Consider the following 22516-nt stretch of genomic DNA (forward strand, 5'->3'; position numbering starts at 1 on the left):
CAGACAGCAAGGCTGGCCCTAGGGTTTCTAGTGTTCTAGGTAAACATTATCTCCTGCATACCCTTCCCTGCATATACCCTCTTCCTAACATGGGGGGACCTGTTAGTGTTTGTGTGTATAGTAGGGCTTACTTAGCAAAACATTATATACCAATATGGTATTTCATTATATTTGTTTCCCAATGTACGTGCAATTAGTGAAACAATTTATAATTTGTATACAGCAACACACCCGAGTACAGCAATACCCCATATGCATGGATAGGGCATGTTTTCAAACTAGGAATTTTGAAAGATCACTTTTTCTAGGTCCATGTCTCATTTGAGGCACATTAGAAGTCTTATATTTTGAAAACTAGACAGCACAGGGGCATATGGGCATAGTCCAGCTGATTTCACACCAACATCTTTCAAAATTGCTGTACCACTCGAATGAAGAAACACTCAGCCCCTTCCCTGAAGCTGCCAGCAATCATAAGGATTGAGCCATCTGTAGGAGTGATCAAAGGCTCGGGGGGCTATGTGCTTAAGCAAAATTCCAAAAGGTTGGGTCTGTGGCCATACTCCACAGACTCAAAAATGCTAAAGATATTTATTATATATACATAAGTGTGTAAACAAAGAATGTTAATGTGAACTATTTCTTTTCCATGTAAATCCTATATTGTGTTTTAGCAGAATCATAATATGCCAGTTTTTCAAGTATGAAGATTATGCAAGGCTATCTTGGAAAAAAATGCAGAAAACATTTTAATGCTTTGTTGCCATAGTGAAGGACAGTGTACATTTATAAATGACATATTGGGTATAAAGAATGGGAGCCTTCTGTATAGGAACATTTCCTTCAAATACACACCAGACTTATGCAAATGAACCAAAACTATTCAGACTACTTTTTCATTTTGTTTTTGATCCATTTGTTTTAGGACAACAAATTTGTTTCCTGCCTTTTGGGTTTAGATGAAATTCAGAGGGCTTTTCCATTCAGAAACAAAATTTATTGTCATTCACGTTCACTCACGCTCTGTCACAGTCTCTCAGACTCTTATACACTTTTTCTCATGCTCTCTCTCCCTACCTTCTTAGCCGACCAATTCTGTGTCGCTGTCTCCCTTTCCACAGCTCTGCTTCTTCTTTTGCCTCTTCTTATTCTTCTTTGTCCAATTCTCCGTGGTATCATCCTGGTACTTCTGCAAATACTTTTGCTCCGCCCTTTTGTGATAGTACTTCAAGAAACCCGAATATTGCAGATGGATTCGCAAAGAAAGACTTCTCTTTTTCTGCGTTTGTTGCATTGGGAGTACCTCATCGTTTTCTGACACTTGTACAAATTCACGAAATTGGCAAATTTTGTTAAAATGAAAAATTTGTATGAATCCGAATGTAACAATGTATCAAAAATGATTTTGATGTATCAAAAATAGTCTCTATACAGTCACATTGAATTATTATGTTAATTTCTCTCTCTCTATATAGATTTTATATAATTTAGTGCTTTTATAAAATTTATGTTGGTCTACAATAGGGGAAGATTATCTACACAGGCATAAATATTTTATTTTTAGCTGTGTAATTGATTGTGTACTTTTTCCTAATATATTGCAGTGTCAGAATTATGACTAATAGGCTTTTGTGAAGCAATGATCCAGGTTTTCTTCATTATGAGGATGCACATACAGAAGTGAATAATAAAAAGTTGTCCCTGTCACCCATTCCAATTAGAATCCCATCCCTCATTGATTACTAATTGTATGAGGTTTCAGATCACTGAAACAGAACAAAGTATAGGAAAGATGTTTCTTCCAATTCCAAGGATTATATCAACAAAAAGCAAAAACATTTGTATACAGGATACAAATCCCGTGTACCTATTTACTAATATCAGTTAGTTATTTGGGATATAAAATGTATTTGTACCTGGCCTCTCCTCTAACTGCAGCTTGCTAGGTGCTGATCTACAACTCTCATGATACTTTAGAAGAGTCTGCCACAAAGCTGGATTTTGCACAATGATATATGTGAAGGAGTTGAGACCACAACTCTCCTGCCAACACCCCCTTTCGTGAATAACCCAGAAAGCTGAATAGTTTTGATTTCAGCAGTGTTTTAGGTATCCCCCTGAACATGACTGCATATGGAAGTATTTTGTAAGTTCTTTCATATGCATCTATTTAACCTGCAAAATTAAAAACCATATAGAGAGACTGGAGTTGAACACCATAAAAATTATAGTGCAAAGCTTACAGAAACAAGAGTGAAATTTGCATTACATATTATTATTATACTTTTTTAATTAAGCCTGGTAGATACAATTCACTTGGAAACCCCCGTTTCAATGAAAAATAAACTATAAAGGTTCATATGAGTTTATGCAGCATGGCCGAATGAATGTGTCTTTAAAAATGTGAGCTGTTGGCTTTCGCTGACTGTGAATGTGCATTGATCTTGCAAATATTTTTCAATAAACAAACGTGCAGTACATAATGGTACATTTAATTTTCTAGCTAGCTCTAAACTTTTTTTTATTGTATTATTATTTACATGCCAATACGTCAACTGTGCATGGCAGAATAACATTAATCTTAGACTCTTAATGTTGGATAAAGCCTGGCCCAAATATAAATTAATAATCCGGAGAGAACAAACTAGTCTGGCTTGAAAACGAAAATTTATTGTGATGATAATTTGGAAAAATCAGCATGTGGTGCCTTACCCCAGGACATACACATTTTTTCCTTATGATAATGTTTCAAAACTGGAAAGACAAAACACATCCCTTGACTGCACAAGTAGTATATATATATATATATATATATATATATATATATATATATATATATGTATATACTATTTGTATATATTTTTGATATTGCATAAATGAATCACTCTCAGATCAAAATATGATATCTTAGGTGAGTGATGACTATGGGATCGGATCTATGACAGCTCAGTGTTGCACTAGCCTTAAAGAACAGTGAGGTGTATATGGTGCTTTCTAATGAGAGACTTTTTATCATGAAGTTGAATGAAGTGATCATGTATGTTACGTTAGAAACAATTTAATACATTTGTGCCTTTGTAATGTGCTACACAACAAATCAGCAGTTTTCAATAGTTTTTGTTATTAGATTTGCTTTAATATCTGCTATATTCTGCTTTACTTTTCATTAATCAGTTGAGCTTTTTATGAATGTCAAATGTTTTGCAAATTTATATAAAATTTTATGAAAGAGATCTCAATACAGGGCACATTTTGTATTCTTTAACTTTTTGACCTACACATGCAGAAGCATACCCACTAAATGCATATTATGCATACCCACTAAATGTTAAAAAGTATATTGAGTAATTCAAAAGAAGTCGGTTTTTTTTTTTCAACAAAATTTGGAGAAGGCGGTTTGCTATAAAACAGTGATCTGGCAGCCACTCACTGCTTCTGCTGTGAGTCCCACGTGGTTTTTACCTAGATCAATAGAGGGAATCTTACCTGTATCCTCTCTACCACTTTTGAGCCAACAAAACAGTAAGTGGTGCAAGATGGCCTCTTTAGCACAAAGCATCAGCAGATTAGTAGATACACCTCATTTTATTTGCAAGTGGCAAATGAACACTAAAGTCGGTTCCTATGAGACAAGCTAAATTTGTTTTAAACATTTACTGGCATTTTAAATAGGTTATTTTAAAGTTTTAATTTTAAAAATCAATAAGCTTGCCGTATGTGTTTTCATGAAGCTGTGATAACAGAGCTGGGTTCACAACCCATCTCTACCAAGTAACAATTGTTCCAAACACCCTACTTCCTGGTCAGGTCAAACTGCTTGTCCTCCATAGTTAATGGGTGTCAAACCAACTGTTACACTATGTATTTAAGTGTTCAAGGTTTATGGCTTATTAGTGGTATTATGCTTAGTATATTGCACTTTTTATCCACCTGTATTGGGGATAATAATCTTTTGTGCTTTCCATTAAGTTATGTAAAGACTATGTAAAGATGTTCAATGAGAAATACTAGTTACTTCCAGTCATCCTGCTGACAGTTTCAGTGAAAGAACTCTCAGCAAGATAAGGGCCTTGAGCTGAAACTGACTTTTGTGTGAATTATTATAGAAATATTGGGAAATGAAACAAGATCTGTATTTGCTTCATTTTACCAAAACACTGTATAAGTATTTGCAGATAATTGATTCTTTAATAAAAGGTCTCAGTACAGTTTTTATAGTGTGTATATACGCCATGGGACCTTTTTAATGACTCAGTTGCTCGAATTATTTGAGTTGTTTGATTAATTGGTGGCATTTGAGACTCTCTGCTCTACCAGCAAAGGGAGACTATATAGCTGCTCCTTACCAAAGGGTGTAACTATAAACATTAGTAATAACAGACAGTTTTCAGTACAGTAACTCATAGATGGACTACATCTGGCAAACCACTTATTAGAATAGAATTCCTATCATACTTGCTGCTCATCTGTACAGGATATATATACTACTCTCTTCTCAGGACTGCCCTACAATCAACAATTGATTGATCCTCAACTTCTGGGCTCACCTTTGCGGCCACAGTTATTGTGCTTCTTAAAGATGAATGGTGCTGGGTAAAGTGTGCTGTGTAGTTATGGAAATGTGGTAAGTCTCTTTTTGGATGACCATGTTTCCCACAAGTTAAGTGCCTAAACACAAAGAAGCCAGAGGTTACTCAAAGATCGGTGAACTAGACAAGAACTCACACTCTCAGAGTGTATCTGTTAAGTCAGCAACAATTGTATATGCAATTTAACAACCCAGTTTAGCCAGATAGCTAATTAATTTACCCTTGATAGCTCAACTCATCATCATCTTAGTATAACCCAATAGCTGAACTTGATGGGGACACAAATTACTTCTGTCCATGCTTGACTTCTGAAAGGGAACAAATGACTTGCCCATAGACTTGGTCATGGTAGATTCCATAAATCAAAACCCCAATCAACTGAACTCCACAGGGCACTGAGTAATGCTATGTCCATAAATACCCAGTTACCTGCTATATTGATTGGTTAATCATAGCAACATTTCCTAAATCTCTATTCAGCTATCCTTTTCCTGTTTATAGTTATGTTCTGGTTTTCTAATTTTAGACAGGAAAATGTGCATATGGTAGTTTCCTTTATCCATACCACCACGAGGCAGGAATGCAACAATTTATCTCCAGTTCAGTGGAAGTTACAGATCTAGCTATTAACATTGGTAAAGGACATGCTTGCTGAGGGCAAAACATATATTTTTTGCAGAAAGCTGAATATGGGAGAAAAATAAATAGGGTACTGTAAAGTCAGGTTCTTTTGCTGCAAACACCTACTGCTTTTTTCCTCCAACTCTTATTTATTGAAATATTTCACAGGTGTATAGATATCACAGCAATGTTAGTTAAAGCAGGGCAAACAGTACTTTTCTTTGTATGGTGTCACCCTGCATTTTAAACTTATTTGCTTAGTTGTAGGGGTCCAATGCATTCTCCATTGGCAGTTGGGTTCAGGATTGAACACAGTCGATACTAATAGCACCCTACCCAGATAGACAGTCTAACATAGTAGGTGACAGGCAGGGGAGGAAGAGATCTGCAGACCGAAGAAGAGTTAAGGTTTTACACGTAACAGTAGTCGTAAAACAGTAAGCTCTTTTCACTTTTATACTAAAATAAGTATTTTGAGGCCCCCATCCCAGTTTGTGTACCACATGTTGAGGAACTTTTCCTTATGTTAACGATATATTATAGCATAGTCATACCTGGAAACGTTCTAGGTTCGGAGTGGAAGATCCAGGAACTGGAGCTGATCATCGGGTCTCCATACTCCAGGGCAGTGTATGATCCCTTTTCTAGTATATTGGTGATAGCCCTTCCAATATGCGCTGCCAGTGCTACCGCCCTAATACATCCTAAAATGTTTTTTTTAAAACTTAAGTTTAGTATGTGTTATATCTCTGTTGACTTTAGGCCCACATAGAGATAAAACATGTTAAACAAACTAGTCTGCCCGATGGGCTGCATGCATTCCCACAGTTCTCTGGACGATGCCATCTGGGATTAAGCTAGGATTCAAGAGAAGGTAAATCTTGGTTAGTGATGCATAACCCAGCCAACCATATTAAAAACCATCAGGAACCATCACCAGTAGCATTCATGTAAAATTATTTGTATATATATTCTATTTTGATGCCATAAAGTACATATAATGTGTCATACTTACCTGTGGCCGACATTATCTACACATTTTTGAATGGTTTACTTCAATGCATCTAAAATTTACTTTTGCAATGGAAAATGTTGTCTTCACAGCTTTCACGACATCCGAATTAATGAAAACTAGTTTTTTTGAAAATGTTTAGTTATCAAGTACTTTATTTATTTTTTATTTTACTTAGGGGGAGAACTAGCATATTGTTTGTTTTCAGTCCAAAAATGCATTTCCTCAGTCCACCTGTGTTTAGCCTATAAGAACCAATAAGATTCTACTGAGAGTTAGAAATGTGAATTTAAAGGGGGCCCTCACATATCATATGTATTAAATTCCATATGGCTGGAGTGTCTTTTTAATTGGTGAAACCTTACAAATCCTTACAACAAGCAAAAGATGGTGCTCCATATGGTACACATAATGTGTGTTCCTTAAACATGTATATTGCTAATAAGTTAACCAAATTACATAGATTTATTTAGTGTATATAACTATAAATATGTATAATTAGGGAAACACGAAAGATTCACTTTAACTTTTAACATGTCATTTTGTCACCTTCTCTTCAATGTGTTTTAAAATCACCCACTACCTTTTCCAGCACACCATCTCGTCCTCTCTCTAGGCCAGATTCCCCATTTTGCCTGGTGCACAAAAGAGATAATTCTACAAAGATGCAGTAGGAAATACTGGTGTAAAATGAACTGCAATTACCTGTTTCTTTTACTCATAAAACCTAAATACCTGGTCACTGAAACAGCATTTATCAATATAATAAGTAAATAGTTGCTATTTCACCCAGGGGCGTACCTAGAGTATTTGGCACCCGGGGCGGATCCTGTAAGTGGCACACCCCCCCCCCACCAAATGTAAAGACATCTACAAAATTATGTTAAGAATATTTATTGCACCAATTTGTAAACTGTATTTCAACTGTAAACAACAAGAAATCTGAAAAAATAAGTCAGCCAGTACATGCTGAAACCTGGCTAGCTGTCCCCCTTGTGTATTCATGCTGCCATCAGTATGGGGTCTGCACATCACTTACAGCCACCCTGTACCAGCGTGTATTGGCTGACTTGGCATGATAGGAGTGTGATTGCTAACAGCAATCACAGTCCCATCATGCCTAGGTTCCAGCATTTACTGGATGGATGTGTAAGTGCTGGAACCTAGGCATGATGGGACTGTGACTACTGTTAGCAATCACACTCCTATCATGCCAAGTCAGCCAGTACATGCTGAAACCTAGCTAGCTGCCCCCCTTGTGTAGTGATGCTGCCAGCAGTATGGGGTCTGCACATCACTTACAGCCACCCTGTACCAGCATGTACTGGCTGACTTGGCATGATAGGAGTGTGATTGCTAACAGCAATCACAGCGAGCACAGTCCCATCATGCCTAGGTACCAGCATTTACTGGTTGCCTGGGTATCATGTCAAGTCATATTGCTAATTTTGTCCAATTGTGTGTTACCTACTTTTATTAAACATGTGAGTTTTTATTATTATTTTTAAAGGTGGGGGTCATTTTCGGTTTTGGCTAAGTGAACCCTGAATGTTTTGGTCCAGAATTTTCATTTTAGTTCATCCCTAGGGAATCTAGGGAATCCTGAATTTGTAGTCGCAAAACTTTCAAGGCCCAGAAATCAGTGAGAGGAAGAGTAAAGGTTTTGTGTCATTTTACTTTATTTTAATCTGCATATTTTATTAAAGGCCATATTTTTTGTCACAGTGAAAAATGAGTGCGGCCCGCGCACGTATACAATTCTGATGAAGTGGCCCACTGCAGAAAAAACTTGGACACCCCTGGATTATGCCCTTTGTACATGCGCCCCGTTTTCTTTGATTTTTTTACAGATATGATTCAATATGTAAATTGAATTTGTTGAAAAAAAATTGTTGGGTAAAAATCATGTTTTTTTTGGGGGGGTGGGGGGGCCCTTAACAGATTCTCGCACCCGGGCCCTGAGGCGTCTAGTTACGCCCCTGCATGTACCTGCTATTTTTTGTACATAATTGGCAAACACATTCCTACTGTTTCTATACATACTGGTGTGTGTGTTACAGCTATATTATTATTAGTATAATCCTGAGCTCCTGAAAAAAAAACATTAGAATAGAGAAACTAGGGAATATTTGGCGCAAACAAGACACTGTCCCTCCTAAGGAAGAACACTTGGGAGGTATGTTAAAACTTTAGATTATATTCCAGGATTAGCAGCATACCTGGGAGATTTTTAAATATGCTAACTCTGTTACTCTTCAATATATAATTAAATGCTATTTTAATTCTGGATTTAACCCCTGGTCCCTAATGACATTACAGTGGATATAAAAAGTCTACACTGGAGGGGGGACAAAGGAGGGTGAATGGTACGGGAAGTCCAGAGAAATTGGGGAATCGTGTAATGGGAGAGGAGGCTATTTTCATGAGAAACCCAGACTGGCCGGTTTGTACGGCCGTGGAACATCAGGGTTTGTGACAATATACAGGCGTCATGGTATGATTGGAGATGGGGCACACCCAGACCTCTGTGGAGATGAGGAGCAAATCTAGTGGGGAGGAGTGCAAAAAGTGAGCAACATATCTAGGAGCCCGGGACCCGGCAGCCAGTGGTGAATGAAACCCATATAGAGGAGAGCCGCGCCTGGCCAGAGACCGCATGCCAAAAATAAAATACATAAGGAAAACAGAAACAATAACTGTAATAAGAACAGACGGTCACAGAAGGGACCAAGAGTAGTAATTGGTGTGCTAACGTTGTAAATAGCACCGTTGGGGCGGAACAAGGTGCTAACGCCAAATTACTATTAACATCACCCTACAATAGTATATTAAACAGCCAGTTACAGGCCAGGGAGAAAGAAATAATAAAAAAGAAAAAAATTATCCAAGAACATAAATAAATAAAAAGTCCAACTTAGCCAGACAAGGGTGAGCCGCCGAGAAGACACTTGGTAAGTCGAAGGCAAATGGTCCAGTGAGCAGTTCAGTGGGATGAGAGTCCAAACTGACCCTTGGAGACAGAGAGCCCAGTCGTGAGGGAGACCGGATCAGCAGAGTAAGGTGGACCGTGGGCAATCCATGACGTGCAGCCCCGGACAATGGGGCTGAGAGCGTAGGTGAGGAATAACCTCACAGGTAACGGCAGTGGAGATTCAAGGCTTCACGACAGGTGTCCAAACTTTGCGTAGCTTCCTCGGAGGAGAAGTGTGCTTGTGTGCGGTGGAGGATGAAGTGGAGTCGAGGACTTGCTCAGGAGAAAGATCCCAGGAGTGAAGTAGTGTGAAACCCTCCTCAGGTGAAGTGATGGTGTACGTAGAGCCGCTCTGGGACACAATGAGATGGACCGGGTATCCCCAGCGATAGGAAATCTGATGGGTGCGGAGAAGAGAGGTGATCGGGGCGAACAGACGTCGGCGCTGGAGCGTCAATTGTGAGAGATCAGTGAGTAGGAGGATATCACGGAAGCAATCAGGTAAGGTCGGTTTGCGGCGGGCAGCCTGCATGATGCGATCTTTAAGATCAAAAAAGTGGACCCTGGTGAGTACGTCCCTAGGCAGGTTGGACTGCACAGATTTCGGACGGGCCACACGATGGAGACGGTCTAACCTGATGTCAGGCGCTGGGTCCTCCTGAAGCAGGGCCTGGAATAGGTCACGAACAAATGAAGGTAGGTCTGCTGCGGTGACTTCTTCTGGGATGCCCCGAATGCGGGTGTTATTGCGGCGGGAACGATCCTCTAGGTCCATGACCTTAGTGCGAAGCATATCAAGATCAGCTTGCAAGGAGATATGACCATCTGCAAGGGCATTGTGGGCATCTGAAAATTCATCCATTTTTCGTTCGATATGGTCAGTGCGCTCACCCAGGTCGTCCACATCGCGGCGGAGAGAGGAGGGGATGTCCTGTAGGTCCTGCTTGAGTTGTCCGCGCATCTCTTGCAGGAGGATTTTGAGGACGCGTGAGGTAAGGCCCTGGTCATCCGAGTCGTCCGGCATAAGCCGCGTGATAGATGCAGATGGAGACGGAGGATCTGACCGCAAAGGAGAGTGTAGGCACGCGGAGGCATCGTCATCCTCATCAGGAGCACGCGGTAGGCCCGAGGCCTTAGAGGGATGCTTCTTCCGGGCTTTAGGTTCAAAAAATTGCGGCATCGCCATAGATTTACGAGAGCGAGAACCAGCCATATATCAGGAGGCTATCCGCGGTGAAAAGGAGGTAGAAGGCACTGCGGATGGATGCAGATGGCGGGCAGGAAATCTCTCGAGCGGCGGAGCTCGCACCAGAACGCCATGCAGACCACGCCCCCCAATGTGAGGGGTTTTTTTAGGTTTTTTTCCCCCTCCAATATTTCAGCTTGTTTTGCAATTGAATTGTTCGTTATAGGTCACATTAAAGGTGGAAAATGTTCTGACACAATTTATCTTTGTCTCATTCTTTAAAATCACAAGAATCCTGGTATATTAACAGGGGTGTGTAGACTTTTATATCCACTGTATATAAGCTTAGATAGAGATCAAAGGTTGCTTTCTTCACTCAAACGGTGTTACTGTAATACCTCAATGTCAAGGCGTTCAGCAACACCAAAATCTGCCACTGGTATCCCATGTGGCTCTTCCCTGTCATATACAATTTGGCTGAGGAGGAGATTAACAAAAATCAAGCAACATGTTTCACCCATTTAGGGCTCCGATCAGCTGTGTTTGGTAGTTGCAATATCCTCCGAAAATAGCTTCTGTCCCTCTTACTTCCACATATAGTACCGCAATCTTACTACCTCCATGTTAATTTGCCCAACATGTATTGTCAAGAGCTCACAGGAGGACAACAGAAGAACCATATCACATCACTAGCCTTATTATTAGGTAGAAACACACACACATATATATGTATGTAAATTGAATTAAATTCAAAGATGTCCCAAATAGGACATGGGACAGAAGAACCAGATGTCGAAATTCTGGTTATTATCACTGTAAATGCCCACGCCCAGCAAGTTTTCCCCTGCAAGAAGGGACTTCTGTAGTTCTATTTTAACCAGTATGTAGCTATCTGGTAGAAATGTGCTGTAGGGATCTTTAGTAGGGTCACTTTGGTAAAGACAGTCTCAGTAGAGTGTCAGTAGCGTATCCTAAAGAGCATCAGTGAACTTAGTTGGCTCCATATATTTAAGTCGTTGAAGAAACAAGAGGAAGTATGTGGGGTGGTAGTTTGACAGACTCCTAAGACTGCATTAAAAAATGGGAATTACAATGGCATGCTAGAAGGAGGCTGGGAAGAATTCCACTGGAGGAACAGATCGAAGGTGTTAGGGTATGTACAAAATAGACCAGATAAGATGAGAGGGAATGAGACGAGGGCAAGAGGAAAGAAGTATAACAGAAACCTCATCTTCTGTGACTAGGAAGAACTGGCTCGGGGTAAAGGAAGAATAAAAGTGGGAGTTATATTAAAAATAATTTTCATATGAGAGTCAAAGCATGGATGGGCACAGGATAGCTTGTTGACATTTAACATCTTATTGTGTCAATCTTATATTTAACCTGTGTGTGTGTCAAGAGACAAAATAGACTTTCAATTATGAAGCAAATGTAAGTAAAGTTACCAAAAACCTAGTGCTGTTCAGTGGTAGTTTCAGAACACTTCATATGGTGTTTCAACAAATATGTGTTAATTTAAGCATGGGAACGTAAATGCAAGTATGTAGATAATACACTTCTATTCATTTACTCAGCTGATGATTTTGTTCTCCAGATTTTCCAGATTCTATAGATTACAACATGTGTGTATGTAGGTACACATGACCAAAAGTATTTGCACCTGGCAATTACACCTATCTGGGCTTGTTGGACCATTCTAAAACCATGGGCATTAATATGGAGTTGCACCCTCCCCTTTTTTTTGCACCCTTTACTCTTCTTGAAGGGCCCATTCAGCCAAAAGAGCATTTTTAAGGTCAGGCACTGATGTTGGGCAAGAAGGCTTGGCTCGCAATTGGTCTTCCAATTCATCCCAAAGATGTTCAAGAGGGTTAAGGTCAGGACTCTGTGCAGGCCACTCAAATTCCTCCATAACAATCCTGCCAAACTATGAATTTTGCTTTGTGCACAGGGACACAGCTATACAGGAAAGGGCCTTCCCTTAATTAGTTTGAAGCATACAATTGAATAAAAAGTACTTGTATACTGTAGCATTAACATTACCTTTCACTGGAACTAACTGACGTAGCCAAAACCCTGAAAAATATCCCTTGTTTAACAAACTTCGCATTCTTGTAGGTAGGGTAATCCTGGCATCTACCATCCCCAGATTCACCGATCAGACTTCCAGATAGTGAAGCGTCATTCATCACTCGAGAGAAGGTGTTTCTGCTGCTCTAGAACCCAGTTGCAGTGTGCTATACACTGCTCCAGCCAACACTCGGCATTGGGCATAATGGTCTTTGACTTGTATGCAGCTGCTCTGCCATGGAAAGCCATTTCATGAAGTGATGAACGTACAGTCCTTGTGCTGATCTTTCTTCCAAAAGCAATTTGGAACTCTGTAGCGAGTGATGCTACAGAGGACAGACAGTTTTTTTGTGCAAGGAGCTTCAGCACTTAGTGACACTGCTCTGTTGGTGTGCATGACCTACAACCTCATGGCTGAGCTGTTGTTACTTACTACACAATTGCACTTCACAACAATAGCACTAACAGTGGACTGGACAGATCTACCAGGGCAAACATTTTGTTCTATAACACTGCCATGTTTAAAGTCACTGAGCTCTTCAGTACATTACTTGTCAATGGAGATGATATACCTATGTGCTTTATTTCACAAACCTGTTATCAATGAATGTAGCTCAAACGCATGAGCTTAATATCTAGGAGGGATGTCCACATACTTTTGGTCATATAGTGGATATGTATAGATAGATAGAAATGTATTAAAACATTTTTAAAAATGACACATGGAAAATCACCTTCCTCACAGCATGATTATGATGCTTATACGTTTTATCATCAAAAATCATCAACATTTTGGAATTTAAAACTTTGTTTTGTCTATCTAGCCTGTGATGTGCTGCGTACAGCCCATCATGTGCTAAGTGTGCAATCAAAATGTACCACACATGCTATGCAAATGTATCAAGGGTACAGGAGCGTTTAAGAAAGTATTGAAAATAGGTAAAATATTAACTTGAGGAGGGGTGAACTTTTACCATTATATCACAAGATCAGATTCCTGTTTGGCATGGATATAGGTTTCCCTTGGTAAAGGATAAACTGCTTATATGGTTGCCACCTAAAAGTAACAAAACTATGAAAATTAGACTGGCATCACAGAAGGAAAATGTGTCCCAACCACCCAGCACTCAGTGTTAAACTATGCATTTATGAATAGCTTAACTCGTCGTGAAATTTATACATAGGGTTCTCTAAGTAAAATTTAGGCTGTTTATTTGTAAGTTTTATTTAAGTGTGTGACCTCCTGGAAAGAAAAATATTTCTGGACTGCTCCCTTACGAAAAAATTACTGCAGTTTTTCTGAAGTAATACTGCAGTTTTTTGGACATGAAAAAACTGCAATACTGCACTTTTACTGCAGTATTACTGCACATTTACTGCAGTTTTACTGCATTTGTACTTCACTGTACTGCAGTTTTACTGCAGTTATTTTTGTACGGAAGTACAAATGCAATAAAGCTGCAGTACATTGAAGTACAACTGTAGGTTTGCAGTATAAAAAAAAAGTGCACTAAATGTGCAGTAAGACTGCAGTACAGTGAAGTACAAATGCAGTAAAAGTACAGTAAAAGTGCAGTATTGCAGTTTTTTTATGTCCAAAAAACTGCAGTATTACTTCAGAAAAACTGCAGTAATTTTTTCGTAAGGGCTGGCACTTAAAGAAATATTTTGGTAGTTTCATGGTGATTCATTTTAGAACAAGGTATGCATATTTGTTTTAATAATCAGATTTTTGTTTGTTTTATTTTCCAGATAGCAGACTGTGCATGGGACGAAACTGTGAAGATATACTCCCCATCATGTCTGTCCTTACCTTTGTCTTAACAGTTTTTTTCTAATTTCAAAATCTGATTAGGAAACATTCTGTATCCACTGTCATTATGACATAACCTTTTTTTTGAGGAACTGAAAATCTTTTACATATCTGATTTGTTTAAATGTTATTTTGATCTTGGTAATAATACCCTTTTTAAAAATCGTAACATAAATATTGAAACAGCTAATATGAATACAATATTTAGTCATGCCTCAAAACCATTTAACTGATGTGGCAAATGTGCTTGTTGTTGCCATGGTAACATAGTTCTACCATTTTCTCAGTACTCTTCTACCGGAATGACATTACTGTGGACATCAGTTTGCGTGCCATTTGACACATAAGGGGAGGAGGCTAGAAAGATAGTAAATATTTATTTTTTAACAGTAAATATGACTAAAATAACTGTATTGTAGTGTGAAAAGGTTAAACAAAATCACTATTAAAGGCAATACTTTATATTAAATCCAAATAAACAAAATAAGTAGCAGGGATATTGTGTGCCTGTGTTATTATTTTGGGTGGGAGTTTAATGCAATGATGGACATATTATGTAATTCATTCTAATGAGCTGTGTTTCCTGACCTTTTATTCAGTGTTAGATTATTTTAACTGTTCTAAAAATAAAGTGGCAGTTTTTGACAGATATTGAAGTGTATTTTTCTATCAAATAAAAGTTGTTAATATGTGTGTATATGTATGTATATTTTGTCTACTTATAAAACATTTACTCAAACCCCATCGATGTTAAATGTAGAGTTTTACCAGAGTTAATAAACAATTCAATGTAGCATAACTGTTGCAAAAGTATGCAACAGTGAGTTTTCTTGTTTATTTAAAATTACAACTCCCATGAATGTCAGAAAATGGCTGATCATGGAAACATAGCTAACAGGTGACTATTTTTCTTGTACCAATCATTAAATGCCTCATTATAATGACTGGCCCATTAAACGAGGGAGGGAAGTGTATAAAAAGTGATCCTGGTGCAAAGTTATAACTACCAGCTTTTATTACCCTTTAATAGCAGAATTTTAACATTCTGCATGCAGAACTATTGACAGACGGTTTCTCTTTTTAGGGCCAGAAATCCTTTTAAACATAAAAGGGAAAAAATATTTTGTATATCCAATTCAGAATCGCCTGAACCAGATATATACTGCTCAATAAACCAGTATTTTCTGCATCTGTAACATTTTAGTCATTACTTTTATTCTGGAAGTGTAGCTTGAATAGTCTAGTAGAACATAAGGAATTCCTTTCTAAATTCATACATTAACATTCTTTATAGAATCTACTCATGCATGCTTTTTTTGTCCAGTATATATATATAGTTCTTGCAAATCTCAATTGACTGTGTTGTTCGAATCTCTATCTGATTTTTACGGCTGAGGAATAGTGAGGTACTGACTAGCATTCAGAGATTACTGTCTTTCAGTCAAATTATTTAAAATAACCTGAGAATGTGGGTTAACCCTTTAGATGTCTTGTTGCAGACATAAACTAATACCGTATTTGCTCGATTATAAGACGACCCCCCAAATCTGAATATTAATTTAGGAAAAAAAGAAAAAAGCCTGAATATAAGACGACCCTATAGGAAAAAAGTTTTACCAGTAAATGTTAATTCATCTAAACTATTTTTTTTAATAAAAGCTATGATTGAGAAAAATATTTTGGTTTTATTTCCTTCTATTTTCCAACCTGCCCCCCAGTTATGCACATCTGCCCCAGAAATGCCTTATACCCCCTATAGGCCACTGTGCCCCATGATATGCCTTTTAACCCCTATATGCCACTGTGCCCCATGATATGCCTTTTGACCCCCTATGTGCCACTCTGCTTTCAGAAATGCCTTATACCCCTATATGCCACTCTGGCATTTAGAGGGTTAAAAAGGTATTTCTGGAGGTAGAGTGGCATTAAGGGGGTTAAAATGCATTTCACAGAGCACTCTGCCTCCAGAAATGCCTTATGCCCCCCATTTAACACTCCCCCGCCCCCCCCAAACTTGTAGATCCCACGCACTTACGCTGCAGCCGGAAGGAGGCCTGGCTAGCAGCGGGGGTTGTCTGCGTCCATCGCACAGACCTTCCCCGACTGTCAGAGATCAGAGTTCCCCGCACCGTTGCATCTACACGCTGCCCCAGCTCCACACCGGGGACTCAGAAGTACCGGTAAGTGGGGCGGGGGGGGGGGGACAGGAGGATCCAGGTCCCCTGCAGCTGCGGGGGATCTGGATCTTAGTCGTCTCATAGTCAGACCTATTTGAGGTCTGATTATAAGACGACCCCGATTATAAGACGAGGGGTATTTTTCAGAGCATTTGACAAGAAACTCCAAATACAAACATCAGAATAAAAGTAAAACGTGGTTTATTGTGGCTTTTCTTTAACCCCTTCGTGGCAAAGGCCAATTTCATTTTTTGTACCCTTTGTGACAATGGCCGTTTTAACATTTCTGCGCTGCTCGTGTTTAGCTGTAATTTTCTTCTTTCCCGTTTACTGAACCCACACAAGTGATATTTTTTTTCCAGGACAATAAGGGCTTTCTTTAGATGACATTGTTTTGATTGTATCATATTATTTGCTATAAAAAAAAAAGTTTAAAATATGGTGAAAAATTAAAAAAAAAATGATTTTTTTTAAATTTTAGTTGAAAAATCTTTTACTCATCTATAAAAGGTAATGAAAAAACTGCTAAATAGATTCTACTATTTGTGAGTTTAGAAATACCCAATGTTTTTATGTTTCTTTGCTTTTTTCTGCACGTTATTGGGGAAATAAGTACAGGTAGTGTTTTACTATTTCAAAACCATTTTTTCCAAATCTGGTAATTCTTCCCCTATGTGCCATTTCAGGTATCTTTGAAGCCGGCCAATGCAATTTACCCCATCGAATCATATATTTTTGAAAACTAGACACCCCAGGGCAAAGGGCCCCATTTGGGGCATGCACATTTTTCAATGTTGAACTTTGGCATTTGGTATTCCACTGCCCATGCCCTATTTGGTACATCTTTGAGCCCGGCCCTTTCAGTGTGCCCAATAAAACCATATATTTTTGAAAACTAGACACCCCAGAGTATTTCAAATGCTGGTATTTTAACTCTTTCCATGCACTAATTCTATCACCAGTCTTTGTCAAACTTTGTGGTAGTTATTTTTTTGTATTTTTTTCACACACATTTTACTTCAGGTATGAATTAACAGGTCCTGGTATATGTCACTATCATAAAACATCTCCTGAGTATAGCAATACCCCACATGAATGGGTTTGCCTGGCTTTGGGGGGATTTTTCAGTGTTGAACTTTGGCATTTGGTGATCCACTGCCCATGCCCTATTTGGTACATCTTTGAGCCCGGCTATTTCAGTGTGCCCTATAAAACCATATATTTTTGAAAATGCTGGTATTTTAACTCTTTGAATCTACACATTTTACCACCAGCATTTTTTCAAAGTTTGCAGTAGTATTTATTGTGTGTATTTTTCCCCACACACCTACTTTATGTATGAATTTACAGCTCCTGGTATATGTCTCTGTCACACGACACCCCAATATGTGTTCAGCAACATCTCCTGAGTACAGTGATACCCCATGGGTTTGTCAGTTTTTTTCTATGTGTGGCCTGATCGAGGCATTTCAGCCATTGAAGTTTAGGAGGTGATCGTTAAAGCGGGCGTCCGCCGCGGGGAGGGGCCACACACGGCCCCTAGTGCCGATCGTGGTGTTGCTGAATGCCTCGATGGTGTCAGCTTTAGAAAAAAATAATGGTTTGATGGGGTGAATTGGAGTGGCTGGGTTCAAAGATAGGGCATAAGCACAGACTGACCAAAATGGGAAAAAAGTGCACTTCCCAAACAACTAGAGAAACCCATGCATGGGTGGATCACTGTAATCAAAAGATGTTGCTGAACACATATTGGGGTGTTGCTTGACATATACCAGGAGCTGTAAATCCATACCTGAAGTGCATATTTTAGTGATAAAAGAACACAAAATAAATTACTACCACAAAGTTTGTCAAAGGATGGTAGTAGAATAACTGCATGGAAAGGGTTAAAATACCAGCATTTGAAATACCTAACACTAATGGGTCACATGACACCGGGGAGGGGAAATGGCTAATTGGGCCCAATTTGAACATGTGAGGGGTGTACTCACTTTTGTGAGATACTGTATAACTCTATTCTGTAGTAAAACGATTATTTAATCGAGAAGATTTATATAATCTGTACGCTGATGGCTAAATCACTGAAATCACCATCTATTTATTCATAGAGAGGGACAGATTGTTCTGAGCAAGGTATAATCTACCTTTGCACATCTCTGTGTTTAAACAACACACCATCTGATAAACCATCCTTTAGTACAGCATACTGACTGCATAGTTTGCTGAGAGGGGCTACTAACATGCTTCAGCTCTTCTGTGTGATTTAGTGTGCTTTCCTCCAGTCATCTATAAAATCATGCCATTTGTAATCTTCCGTTTGTCATTTCTACTGACTCCACTGGTTTTGCTTTTAATTTTTACCAACAAGTGATGACGCAGCATTTTATATTTTTCTGCTGGAAGATTTTCCATGCTGCTTATTGTCCACATATGCTAACAGCACAGCTCTGATTCACTGATATAATTCTCAAATGCCAATATTAATTATATAAGTCAAATGTTTTTTAAAAAAAAGAAAAGAACATGCAGCGTTCACGCCTGAATTAAAAAAAGTTAACTTTAATTATTAAACTGAACTAGTACACTCGTATACATGGAGTTTATTCTAATATCATAGTGACACTAGGTTCAGTGATCAGTTAGGTAGATAGGAACTCAACACATCCTGAAATAATTATTCATGTTGTCACTTCTGAGCCCTGCAAAAAACCAACAACAAAAAAAACTCAGATTGTGTTATGTTTACACCGAGGGTGGCAATTGTAAAAATCAGAATCTAGTTGTCTAAAATCTGACAATCATCAAATTTCATTTACACAAATAAACACATATTTCAATATTGTACATGTATTCTCTGTTTTAACATTTGCAATATGAACCAGTTGATATGCATTATTTGATTTTACACATTTGATTTGCCATCATTGAAAATAGCTCTATAGTATTGCAATTTTTATGTGCCCTTTTATTAATGGTTCTAGCACTTCTATTGTTGCAGTGCCATGTGATATTGTAGACTAGTAATTAGATGGAAAATGTACTAAATCTGTAAGTTGGCACCCACAGAAAATGTATAGATAATTAGTTGTGCTCAGAGTATATGAATGTATTAGTAAAACATGTAGAATATTATGCATTATTCAGACTTAGAAAGGCTTATGTTTTTGGATCATATATTTCACATAATAAATCGGCCATTATGAATATGTGCCAGGTTGTGATGTACATCCCTAGAACAAATATGCTATAGGATAAAGAAGCACATACCTCAAAACTATTGATCTAATTATCATTATTATTTTTGCCTTTATGAAGTAAATAGAGTGATACAGTAAGTAATTCAATGGCAAACAGAGGGTACAGGAGACTTGGAAGTGCCAACTCCATTACAAAATGAGGGCAGATGGGTGCAACATCTTCCATAAAGGTAAATGTAGATGACTGTGTAGTGCACAGAGCTGTGGTCAGAGCTGCTGCCAGGTCCCTCCTTATTTTAGCATGCAAGTCCATGAAGGATAACTGTGCAAAGGTGTACTTCACCTAGGATACTAGAAACCCTAAGGGATAGTTATATATGAGCAGGAGGGCAATTGTGGTAGTATTGCAACTGCCCATTCAATGTGTGGCCAGCTATAAAGGAAAAACTTCAGCAAAGTTGATAAGTGTACACACTCATGCTAACACCACTGTCGGAGAATTTTCGAGTACTTCTATACCTTGGGGTTCCAAATTATATAGATATCTTTACCGAGCGGCTCGAGAGAAATCAGTCACACAGATAGGCGTGTAAGTACCAGAAGATCTCTGATTTTATTGCGTACAAGCATATATATTTATACCCACCTAAAAAGTATTTGGAATATCCCTTACTTAAGCATAATCAGGTTAAATCAAGATTTCTGTCTTAGATCATGGGTTCCTGTTTTGCTACTCGAAACTCACACATAGACAGTTTCTAATTCAATTTTTAACCATCTGTAACCAGTGAAAGCTGTAAAGACCTAAGGTCAATAACATATGACTCATATGTAGAACACCAGTATTCTTCCACAACCACACACTACTGCCACCATGTTTGACTGTTGATATCATGTTCTTATGGCGGAATACTGTGTTAGCTTGAAGCCAGATGTAGCTGGACCCATGTCTTCAGAAGGTCTACTTTTGACTCATCAGTCCAAAGAATATTGTCTCAAAAGCCTTGAGGGTCATCAAGAAGAAAAATGTGAGATAAGTCTTTGTGTTCTTTTTCATCAACAGTGGTTTTCACCAATGATGTGATTTTAGCACAGATTCTTTCTTATTTTGTAATCGTAAACACTGATCTTAAGGCCTGCAGACCTTTACATGTTAGTCTAGGTTCTTTTGTGACCTCCTGGATGAGTTGGAATTTTGGTTGGTTGGTTCACTTCTGGAAGGGTTCAACATTGTTCCAAGTTTTCTCCATTTGTAAATAATGTCTCTCACTGTGGGTCGCTGGTGTCCCAGAGCCTTAGAAATGGCTTTGTAACAGTTTTACAGACTAACAGATGTCAATTACTTTATTTCTCATCTGTTCTTGAATTTCTTTAGATTGCAGCATATTGTGCTGCTTTTTGAGACCTTTTAACTTGCTTCACAAGTCCTATTTAATTGATGTTTAAATTCAACAGGGCTGTCAGTAATCATACCTTGGAGTGTCTTATGAAATTGATCCCAACTATCAATTTAATTTGGTTAGTAGTGTTTGATAGTGTTTCCTTCTATACATGAAATCAATTAAATTCTACAGTTTGTGTTTACTAAGGTTATCTTTGTCTAATAATCAGATTTAAGTGAGACAAATATGGAAAAATAGGTGGTATCTGGAAGGAGGCAAATAAATTTTAAGAGTACTATACTGTATAGCTCATTTATACTGTAAGCAGGATTTGAATATCTCACTTGACAGAATGCAGTTTTATATTGGTAGTTTGCATACACTAATTAAAAAATGAACCGGCACCGTGCCATGGGGTTAAATGAGCTAAGAAAGCGATCAAAGATCACTTTGATAACTCAGCTACACAAGGCATTCGGCAACACCCAAAAATATGAAGGGGTGATGTGTGATTGCTCTCCGGAGCCGTGCCCTTCTGCTCCTTGGAAACAAAGTAAAAAGGGTTTTTTCATCAAAGAAAATTGCAGGGCAATAGAGCCTATAAATATATAAAATAAAACAATATAAAAATGAAATAACACTTAATAATAATAAAAACTTCAGTGATGTCACCATGGCACCAGAAGCCTCCCAAAAAATAGGCCATCATAAAAAAGCCCACCATCTGCTCCTACTGGAGCACCAGCCCCATCTGTAGTACCCACATTTATGCTCAGTCTATGGCTAGGCAAAGCTATGAAATTATCCCTCGTTTCATTATCCCACAAACTAGTGCAAAAATAAAAAAACAGCCCGGCTTGTAAGAGTTTAAGAAATGATAAAAGTAATATGTGCATGCAAGCATATTCTTCAGGAATCCTGGACTCGTTAATTATACTAGATAATTATACATACAGAAACTATTCATCACAGATGTAGTAGTCCCACTATGACTGTAATAAAATGTTGCATGCGTGCTGTTTTGAAATCTTCATATCTATTAATCTGTGGACACATTATGTCCCATGGCAAGTCAATCAAGGAATGACTGGTCAAACTTCATACACACAATTTCAAGATTCTACAGCACTTTGAATTCAAGGGGTATGTACACTCTGCCTTGACAGCAGGCCCGGACTGGCCATCGGGCACACCGGGCGTTTGCCCGGTGGGCCGGGCCACGGCAGGGCCGCATTGACTTAGGGGCTGATGGAGCTGCAGCTCCAGGCCCCTACCCTACCTACGGCCGCATTAACGCAGGGCATAAGGGGCACCTGCCCCTTAAGCCCGCCGCAACTGCGACCGGGTCCGCCACTCTAAGGGGCCGGGAAGTCCCCACCAAGGCCGGCCTTACGGGTCTGCGGCCGCACAGGGTTTAAATTAAAACATCGGGGTTTTTTTAACTTTATTTAACATCCTCCATGTTAAATAAAGTTTTTTTTAACAAAAAACAAAGATA

At 38.6% G+C, this 22516-nt stretch overlaps 1 protein-coding gene across 1 annotated transcript in view; it reads left to right on the forward strand.

Annotated features, from left to right (window-relative positions):
* LOC149284790 (peroxisomal targeting signal 2 receptor-like) overlaps positions 1 to 14273 on the forward strand; it is a 115557-nt gene extending 101284 nt beyond the window's left edge. Inside the window, exon 10 of the mRNA XM_089496213.1 lies at positions 14202 to 14273. Within this exon, the coding sequence (XP_089352339.1) occupies positions 14202 to 14273 (72 nt within the window). The remainder of the gene's footprint in view (positions 1 to 14201) is intronic.
* Positions 14274 to 22516: the final 8243 nt, after the last annotated feature.

This window comes from Sceloporus occidentalis, unplaced genomic scaffold, assembly GCF_023333645.1.
Source record: "Sceloporus occidentalis isolate IW3139 unplaced genomic scaffold, rSceOcc1.0.p SCAF_88, whole genome shotgun sequence".
Taxonomy (NCBI): domain Eukaryota; kingdom Metazoa; phylum Chordata; class Lepidosauria; order Squamata; family Phrynosomatidae; genus Sceloporus; species Sceloporus occidentalis.